Raw genomic sequence first — 10,613 nt, 5'->3', positions numbered from 1 at the left:
AAATTGCTGGGAAAAAGAACTCCAGACTACTTTCTCCGACGACTTTGGGGGCGAAGCTCTGGGAGCTATTAACTCCTCTTCTAACTATGCTCGGCTTAATCTTATACAGTTTAAAGTATTTCACAGATTACGCTATAGTAAAGCTAAACTTTCTAAACTCTATCCAGACAAAGCGGAGGAAAAATGTGACAGATGCTCCCAAGCTCCTTGTGATTTAACTCATATGTTTTGGTCCTGCCCCAAACTACTTTGCTTTTGGAATTCATTTTTTAGAACAATCTCAGAAACCTTGAACATGAAGATTTCCATATTTCCATATTTCCAGACAGAAACAATAGGACGACTATTCAAACTAATGTCATTGCTTTTGCTTCATTAATTGCACGTAGAAAAATCCTTCTCCTATGGAAATCCTCTTAGCTGCCTTCTTTTAAAGGGCCAGTGTGTAAAATGGGTTGAAAACAGTGATATCAGTGGTCAAATTCTAGATTGCAGGGCTCACTCGCTCAACCCTCCCGTAAATGACGGTGGCCTCGTAGGGACAAAAAGCCTTGTGCACGACTTTTTCAGGAGTAGGTCTATCTAGCGACGAGGTGAATGTTTATTTAGAAATCTAAGCCATGTTACGATATTGTAATGAATCCCTCACGAGCAGGAGACCAGAGGAGCGTTCGGGAAAAAGGCCCGTTTATTTGAGCACTCCAGAAACTCTGGTGACACTCCACTCCGTCCCAAACTCTGACTCCTCTAGCGTAACAGACACACTTCACAACTTTATACACATACTTGTTTACCATACCAAGTGGGGACTCCCTCCCCTCTCTGCTCCACCAATCTCCAGCCCGTACACTGACTGACTGACACAGACCCAGAGCCATACCTGTTTGAGCCGGAGCATACAGATGAGGAACTCCATGTGTTTGATGCTGAGCGGGCGAGAAGAGAGGCTGAATGCACAGAATGGGATTCGGTGCTACTGCTGCCATCGTTGGGGAGATATATCACCAGGAGGAAAAGCGCCGCAAAGAGTGCATCACAAGGAGGGAAGCTGCGTCTTCTTTTCCTCGCAGATGACGGTTTGGGTTCATTCTCTCCTGCTGTGTGGTCCATTCGCAAACTTTATAACTAAAAAAACTTTTCACTACTCTCTGTCGACGAACTACTAACACTCTCTGCTGTTTCCTCCTTCTTCCTTCCTTCCGCTGTCTTCGTTGGTTCATTTATACACGCGAAACGCGTTCTCTGGCTGGCTGGATTGTCCGCTCGGTCTGCCGTACATACATGGCGGCGCAAGATGGCGACCTCTCTAAAGCAAGGCCCTTGCTATATATATATATATATATATATATATAAAAGCATAATTATAAGGCTACGAAAACCAAACGAATTTTATTTTATAGCGATTATGCACTTGTATAAACATATAATGGGTGGAAGATTCAGATTCAGATTGACAATAAACCATGCCAAATATTACACAGTTGCCCTTTAAAGCCTGGTTACAGGATGTTTTATTTCTGCTTAAATTAGAGAAAATAAAATTTACTCTGAAAGGCTCTGTCAATAAATTTTATGATCACTGAAAACCACTAATTGAATATGTCAATCGCCTCCCCTCTGGTGAGGTGGTACTGTAGAAATTAACATCTCTGCTGCCTGCCCACCACACACACAGCCAGCTATTACTCGACCTCGGGAAGCTTTAGTGGACCATCAAAATGACTCTGATGCTAGTATTTTTATTTTATGATATATATATATATATATATATATACATATATATGTGTGTGTGTGTGTGTGTGTGTGTATATATATATATAATTTATTTTATTTTATTTATTTTTTATTATGTGTATGTATGTATGTATATGTATATATGTATATATTTGTGTGTATATATATATATATATATATATATATATACACACACATATCCATTTATTTAAGTACCTATTTTCCTATTTAGTTTGTTTGTTTATATACATTTCTATTTTTTTTTCCTTTTTTCTTTCTGCTCTGATTATATTTATATTTAATATAGAATTATATGTTACATGGTTCAGCTCACTTTGGGAAGGGGTCTATGGAACAGGGAGGGTTGGGTGGTTATTAAAAGTTTAAAAAAAAATAAATAATAAGAGTGATTGGAAAAAGTTGATATCTATAATGATGTTTGGTTAGAAACAGCTGAAAGATGATTTTATGTGACACTTTATGATCATTTCCATGTGGAAGAAAATGTCTCATTTCTCTGGTGTCAAGTATTATACAACATACTGAAGAAAAATACAGTTTTTGTTTTCATTTGTCTGACACGTACATGTCATATTGAATCCGTTTTGACTGAAAACTAAAACAAAGCAAAGAGATTAAGTTTTTAAATCAAATGTCTGATCATAATTTTAAAAGTTTATTTTTAAAAGACACTGTATGCATGTAATGGGCAGAAACCGAAATGTCCATAACTGATGCTAGATAGGTATGTAGAGTGTCATAGTTTGAAGCCCATCTGCCATAAATGGGTTACGGGTCCATTTTAAACCACAAATTCTGGACCACACGTGACTCTCAAACATGTCAAGTTTGTAAAAAACACTTTACTTTGGTGCACAGTGAATTTCCAGCACAGAGCTTTTATTTTGAAGTGACGTTTTCTGCTGCACATTGAGTGACTAACTGACAGCCTCTTGGCAGAGACAGTGAACTAGCTCAACTACATGGCCAAATGAAAGTATGACACTGAATGTATTAAACTATGTGGACCTTGAACTACTGACTAAGAAGAAACCTGGACCCCGTGGCTGAACCTGTTGGGAAGAATAGGAGCAAAAAGCAAAAAACAGAAAACAGAAATGGTGTTTTGATGATTATATTGACATTATATCACCTTTCACTACAGTTTCAATGTCTTTAACTGTCACAAACATGAAAATATACAAATATTTCTTCTTAATTCAACCTTTCCAGTTACAAAATAAAAGCCCATTTATACTTTTATTCTGCGACATTAGAGAGATACAAATGTGCTTTTTACTCCACTCTCTCGATGATATCATCATCTTCATGTGATATTTACATCTTTATTGAAGGCACATACAGATCATCATCAACACCATATCTACACTGATGACATTTCAGGGGTTAAATTAGTCACAGTTGACATTTTGTCCCTCGAGTTACAGAATATCAGTGAGATAAAGGAGTGGCAGATAATGACATGGATATTAAGGATCACACTTATTCATTCACAGAAACATCAACACAACTTAATCAAGCCTGAATTAAACATTTTGAATCGTTTCAGTATGAAAATTAAATAACAGTGCATCTTGTGAAATTTTCAAAGCGTGCTGCTGATAATGTGTGTGTGGAAGTACGTGTATGTTTTTGTGTTTTTATCACATTGTGGGGACCCTACCTGGAGACTTACATCGAGGGACATCACAAGGTAAACTGTTTATTTCAGGGGTTTAGATTTGATTTCAAGTTTAGGATTGAAATTAGGTTAAGGTCAGATGTTAGAGTAAGCACTGTGGTTAGGCAGCTAGCAGTTATGGTTACAGTCAGAGCAGTGGCTCCCATTTGAATTTAGACAAATAGGTGCACAATATAGAAGCTCTGTGAGAAAAGCATGGAGATGTTTATGTGTCGGGTAAATATGAGAAAATATGATGGGGTTTGATGCAGACCTTTATTCATCTCTGCTTCCTTAACATATCTATTTTTTCTGCAGTGGGATGTGCTGCTCTGATTTGTTACCAAGATGCAAACATACTGCTCCTTGTGTCAGATTCTCCTTGAAACGTGGTACTTAAGTAAAACGCTTTTTCTTCTTTTAATGTCAGCAGGACTGGTCCTAATTTCAGTTAAGTCCCTGTTAAAATGTTCTGCACGAAATCCTGACAGTTTAATTGTTGGTTCTTTGTAGATTTGTGGATGTGAATGACTCTTTAACGACTTTAAATACAGATTATAAAATAATTAAGTGACTCCAATAAGACTGTGCACAAAACTTCAGAAAAGAAAGGACGTTGCTTTACTCTGATGGCAGCACTGTGAAAATCAGTTATTGTTTTCTCTTTTTTTCAGTAGAATTCATTGTCATTATTTCAACAATATTGGAAATTCAAAGCAGCTACATGTGTCAGTTGCCTCTTTACACTGCCTGTTCAAGGCGGCAACGTTGCACCTTTATTCTGCCTCATTGTCCTGTATAAGAGGTAAAGAATAGCCTTGCCTTTAAACCAGCAGCGCAGGTCGTACCAGCACCGAATCAATGTCTGTGTAAAAAGTTTGAGTCAACAGGACGCGACAAGTGTAACGTTTTGATGACATGATATGTGTGCGACCCACCATGGACCCCAGGAAGAATAGCTGCAGCGAATGAGGATCCTAAATGAAACTAAACTAAACTAAACCAATCCGGATACTCCTTACCCTCCGAGTCGACAATAACGGACATGGGGACAGCACAAGGTAAACTGTTATTTTCAGGATTTAGATTTAAGTTTAGGGTAAGAGTTACATTAAGGGCAGATGTAAGAGTAAGCACTGGGGTTAGGCAGCTATTCTGCTGGCATTGCTTGGTTCTGTGTAAAAAACAAAGTTGGTGTAATTAAGGGTCTTTGTTGCATCAATATTGCGGAATTTCTCTGCAGGGTAGGTGCGTATTTCGGAGGGGCGGACAGGAAAAAGTTTGGCAACCCCTGGGTTAAGGCCATCGTTAAGGCAATTCATGAATCTCAATCCAGTGTCCTCAGAAGTACAGTAGTACCTATGAGCGTGTGTTTTATGGTGCTGTACTGTGTGTTCCAGCAGTCAGGCAGGCAGGTGTGTAGATCTTCACCGTCTCATCCCAGGAACAGTCCACCACCTGCAGCCAACACAACACAACACACACTGTCAGAGACGAGGTGGGCGTATATCAAACTGCAGGTAACCATAGCAGCAATACTGGCGCCTCAGGTGGTTCTGAAACAATCAGTCGATTAAACCTGAGGTTTCAGAGATGGCTGACTGGCCCCTGGTCTCCACTCTACAGACTAAATCTGTCTTCTGTCTTTCTCTGTCTTTATTTTCTTCAAATCTCTCTTCCCAGCAGCGGCCACAAAATCAAAGGACAAACTGTGACTGTGATTCACCACAAGATTGTTCGTATCAAACAGACATCCCTCATTTAGTGTAATTCATCTTCTTGCTTTCATCATTCACTAATGTACGCTTTTTGTTTTAAGGCAAAAAGATGCAGATTGACTGTGACCTTTAATCATGTTTGTCTTGTGGAAAAAGCCAAGCTGAGTAATTTAACTAGTGGACGGTATTCATTTAGGTAAGACTGTATAAATAAGGACTATGGCTGCACCAAACAATTTATCTAATGATTAATTTTTTGATCATTCTAAAGATATTTTTTTTATTAGTTACTACTACTAACAGAAACACGTTTCGTGTGTTGATAGTTCTGATATATCATGCTTTGTTGGGGACAAAAGTAAACAGGACGGAGCTGTTGGTGCTGTTTTTTGGTGCTTCTGCTTTCGCTTTGAGTGTGCACTATAGCTGTTCTCCTGTGAGAAGTAATTTTCACCTTGTAGGCTTTTCAGCTGCAGCTCAGTGTCTGGAGGAATCCATAATTTCACCAGGTGCAGCCCACTTTATCGTGATGTTCTGATGCACGTTTTACAAATCAAAGTTTTTCGTAATTGATGTTACATCGATATATCGCCCCACCTTTAATAAGTCACTTAACAGTGACACTTATAGTTTTTATTTAATCGTTTGCCTGTAAATCTTTTAAGTTTTATATTCTTATATTTTCTATGTTCGTTGAAGCATGTATGTTTATCCACTGCACCAGTCCAATCTTTGCACCACCGGCTGTTTTTATGTTGACAATTTCCAGCAGAGAACATTCAGTACATATACTCCTAAAGCTTCTCTCTCAGTTCTGATGTGTTTTTATCTCTAATTGCTGAACATGATGGTTCCCCACAACCATTAGTACGCTCACAGAAGGAATGGGGTTTACACGCCCTTTATCAAATCATAAAGGTTTTTGTTCAGTCGCAATCTCCGACTCCATTTATCCTCCCAACACATAAATAAGATGGAAAATGGCAGAGAGAGGACAAGCATGAAAATAACACCTTAACCCAGAAGCTTTGGTCTGCAAAGTGGTTACTACTATATTCAAACTAGAATTATTGTCTTGCGGTTGTATGTCACCACGAACACGTCAAGTTACAGTTTAAATCTATGTCAATGAAAACACAGATGCATCACACACATCTTTCCCCCAGCAGCACAGAAGATCTAAACAATCAGCACAGTTTCAAGATGAGTCAGCAATTCAGTATCTGACCAAATGCTTCCCCTTCTGTTCCTGAGATATGATGTTGAGTAACAGCCAGAGGAGTGTTTAATGCAGAACATTATGATGTCACAGTGATGTTAACCTTTGACCTTCTTAATATAAAATGTCATCCCACAATCATTTTATCCCAGTAGACATTTGTGTGAAATTTTGTCATAATTTATGTTTTGTGGGGTCACAGTGACCTTGACCATCAGACTTTTGGCCACCAAGTTCTAATCAGTTCATGTTTGAGACCAAGTAAATGTTTGTACCAATTCTGAGTGGGACTGCTATCGATGAGGAGTGGAAAGAAAACTTTTGCATGTCTAGATCATCACTCGAACCTTTGACTGAGTTCCTTTATCCTTTTATTGAAGGGGAATCATCAGTGATGAGATCTCCAGTAGGTGTTTTTTTGAAGGTAACATTAGCCTTTGAGACAAGGGGAGACTGCTGAAGACAGCTAACGCCAGCGAGCATTTGGAGTCATTTTTATATACTTGTGTGGATGGAGATATTTTATAAAAGAAAGGTCGTATGGACAGAATTATTTTGTGAAACAGAAGAGGGAAAAAATCCATCCATCCAAGAATTATCCAATCACCACATTAATGTGGTGGAGGGGTTTGCATGTCCCCATGATCCTGGGAGCTGTGTTGTCCTGGGCTAACAACTCCTGGCAGGGTCTCCCAAGTGGTGGGGGAGGGGCCAGACTGAAAGAGATTCAAGAAGATCTTGACAACTCAGCATATTCAAACTTGAAGTACCTCGCCCGGTATTGGCACCGGGGTCTGGAAACAGACCTGGGGGACGGAGCTCACCGGCGAGCATCTGGAGGCTGGGACTTGGGCCATGGGGCCCGGTTGGGCTCACCCCGAATAATTAACATGGAGCTGCCGCCCTGTGGGCCCACCATACGCAGGGACACGAATCAGGGTCGAGTGCATTGTGTGCCAGGCAACAGGAAGGGGCAAGGCCTTGGACATGCTGATCCCTGGCTTTGGGGACGCAGGAAAATATAAATTCTCAAAAATGTCTGTGTACATGTAGACAAGCTGTAAAGGTCTTGGATAGTCAGTTGGACAATACAGGCGGTTTTGAAGATGTCACCGCAGGCTTCAGGAAATTGTGATGGACATTTTTCACTATTTTCTGACATCCTTTAGACCGAACCATTGTCAATTCAATCAAGAGCATAATTTGCAGCGCTACTCACAAGGCAACATAATTACAGACCAACAATAACAAAGCAAAGACAAAGTGAAACTCAGATTCGTTTTCAGACGACTTTGATTTGAGAAGAGATTTCCTCTGCAGGTAAACAAATGTTCTCGGTTGTCTGAAGCTCTTTATTCTCCAAACCATTTCAGAGGATGCAAATACAGCTGTGTTTCCACCTCCTTCTCCTCACTCTATAATCAAGCGGGACATGGCTATCAGCTGAATAACATGCCTCTGTGTGGACGTGGCTATCATCTGAATGACACACTTCCTCGCTGTCATCTGTCCCGGCTGCAGAACACACAGCTCGCCTGATGAGTCCGACCTCTGCTCACAGCGTTCAAAGGAAAACACCGGTTCCACTTCACTTTCAACACAAGGACCATAAAGCCACTTTATTATTCATAAAATTAAAAACATTATTTTATATCGTCACAGGTGTTAGGACACTCTGTGTTCTATCAAACAGTGAAACATAAAGGGAAGCTGCAGCCGGCTGGTTGGGGAAGTGAGATAAATTCCTGATGCACACTGAGAGAAATCTTGGTCCGTCACTCTGCTGCAGGTTTTTTCCTTCTTAACTTGTTTGCATTTTGGGAGTGAAGGTCCTAAAGGCTTGCTGGCAGCACAGCCAATCAGAAATAAGCTCAGTCAGAGGAAATGTATTAACATGTCAGCAGAGGTTGTGCTATAATTAATTATATTCCATCACTGTGACAGACAGAGGCTGTTAAAAATCTGTCAAAGGTTATTTTACCTGTCAGATTTCTTTCCTGGTGTTACACAGACCTGTTTGCTGTTGTGTTTTCTATGTGTGAGTTAAAAAAGGCTTAAAGTAATAGTACTACAGTAACACAGTGGTTGTGCTTCATAAAAATGTTAAAAAAAAAGGTCAGTGAAAGATTAAAAAAAATGTATTTTATTCACGCCGGAACATCTGAGTCACTGTTTGTGTTTACTCTCTCTGCTGTGTCACTGTTGCTTTGTGTCCTGAGCCATTCACTTGTATGACTTGTTATCTGAATGGTTGCTTCAGCCTGTGACTGGTGGCTAAAAATCAAGTTTTCTTTGTATCTGTGCAACATTCGACACCCTCCACCCTGACTCCTGGAAGCTCAGTTTTAGATAAGACAGAAACGCTATGCCACCAGGATTACATTTTCCATGAATAAAATATTTTTAAACATTTCAAATCAACTTTCCTAACCGGCAAAATGTTTTAGTTTTACTTAATCAAATTTCACCTGGTTGGTCTGCTCCAATATGAGATACCAGCAGTTGCCTGGCTGTTCACATCAGAAGCACCAGTCAGCAAGAGGCTCTGCTCCTCTCCTCTTTTTTAATCACATGTGGAGCTCTGTCTCTCTGTGCCTGTGACGGTGTTTGTCTCTTTCACTCCCTGCTTAGACACAACTGACAAATACGTGGTTGGGTTTAGGAAAAAAGAAAAGGATTTGGCTTTACAATCTTACAGGAAGTGAACACTGGCCTCCCAGGTGAAAGTCTGTGGTTGTCGTCACATGTCACAAGTTGTGAGGGAGCGTGTCATTGGCTGGCATCTCCACCATCACTGTCATCATCGCCCAACACCAGCTCAGATGGACTGGCCACGTGATTCGGATGCCCAACTCTCACCTCCCCAAACAAGTCCTCGACTCGGAGCTTGTTCAAGGAAAGCGTGCCCCAGGAGGCCAAAAGAAAAGGTACAAAGATAACATCAAAGCAAACCTCAAGAAGTGCCACACAGGCCTTAAAACCTGGGAGGCCACAGCAACAAACAGGGCGGCCTGGAGACAACTTGTCCGAGATGGAGCTGTGCAGTATAATGACGATCTCCATAGTGCTGCAGAAGACAAGCGCAGATGCAGAAAGGAGATCGCTTCCAACAAAAAGGTTCCACTCAAACCCACAATCGCCACTGCCCACCCATGCCCACACTGCCTCAAAATATGCGGGTCCAGGATCGGCCTCTTTGCCCACCTGAAGACCCATAAGGACCAAGAAGGAGGACAGACATACTCGACCCCGAGTGTCCGCGGATGATGACGATTGCAGGAATGTCCACCAGAGTTGTTGCCAGTAACCTGAATGTTCATTTCACTACCATAAGACATAACAATATTGTTTCTATGAATTTGGCAGTACATCCAACCCACCTCCTCATGGCACAAGTTGGTTACGACAAAAAACTGCTGTCAGGTCTAGACCCTGGTGAGGGTGATTGATCTTCTCTGAGACAGTTTCTGATGGTTTGTGTAGAAATTCTTCAGTTTTGCAAACCAGTTGTTCCATCAGCTATTTAGGTGACTGCACTCAGATGATCTTGCAGGTGGAGATGCTGGATGTGGAGGCCCTGAGCTGGTCTGCAGTTGTAAGGATGGTTGGATGTGCTGCTAACGGTAACGACACTGGAGATAGCTTATGGTACTTAAATGAACATTTAGTTCAGGGGCAACAGCTCTGGTGGACATTCCTGTAGTCAGAATGCCAATGGCGCACTTTATCTGTCATTGTGTTGTGTGATCAAACTGCACATCTTAGAGGGTCCCTTTATTGTGACCATTCCGAGACACACCTGTGTAGTAATGAGGCTGTTTCATCAGCATCTCAATGAGCCACACCTGTCAGGTGGATGGATTATTCTGGGAAAATTTGAAAAAAAAGGCTCATGATACTTAATTTTAAAGCCAATATTGTCCCATACAGATGACATGCCAATATTATCGTGCAACCCTCATGTATTTGGTCAAAAGCTAAAAGTTAAGGCATCACTTAAGTTATTACAGTTACCCTGAGAGGAACATGAATGTCTGTACCACAATTTATGTCAACCCATTCAACAGTTTCAGTCTGTTTGTGGTCCAACCAACCAGTGGACATTGCCCTCCCTCGGGCCCCACTGCTAGTGTGGCCAGTAAAGTGTTTATTTGAGACAATCATCCACAACTCAGCAGCTGCTACTGATCCTACATAGCTTTTGCCAGAGTCACAGAGTAGCGAGCAGCAAAGTTCGAAAAGGTCAAACTGCAGCATCAAA

At 40.9% G+C, this 10,613-nt stretch overlaps 1 protein-coding gene across 3 annotated transcripts in view; it reads right to left on the bottom strand.

Moving 5' to 3' along the window:
* Positions 1-2,855: 2,855 nt before the first annotated feature.
* Positions 2,856-10,613, bottom strand: part of pex7 (peroxisomal biogenesis factor 7) — an 83,540-nt gene continuing 75,782 nt past the window's right edge. For all 3 annotated transcript variants that reach the window (XM_049590183.1, XM_049590184.1, XM_049590185.1), the window contains exon 11: positions 2,856-4,873. In XM_049590183.1, coding sequence (XP_049446140.1) covers positions 4,790-4,873 — 84 coding nt within the window. In that variant the 3' untranslated portion in view covers positions 2,856-4,789. The remainder of the gene's footprint in view (positions 4,874-10,613) is intronic.

The sequence above is a fragment of the Epinephelus fuscoguttatus genome, linkage group LG11 (genome assembly GCF_011397635.1).
Source record: "Epinephelus fuscoguttatus linkage group LG11, E.fuscoguttatus.final_Chr_v1".
NCBI classification, from domain to species: domain Eukaryota; kingdom Metazoa; phylum Chordata; class Actinopteri; order Perciformes; family Serranidae; genus Epinephelus; species Epinephelus fuscoguttatus.
The sequence above is the reverse complement of the archived record's forward strand: the minus strand, read 5'-3'. Positions and strand labels throughout refer to the sequence as shown.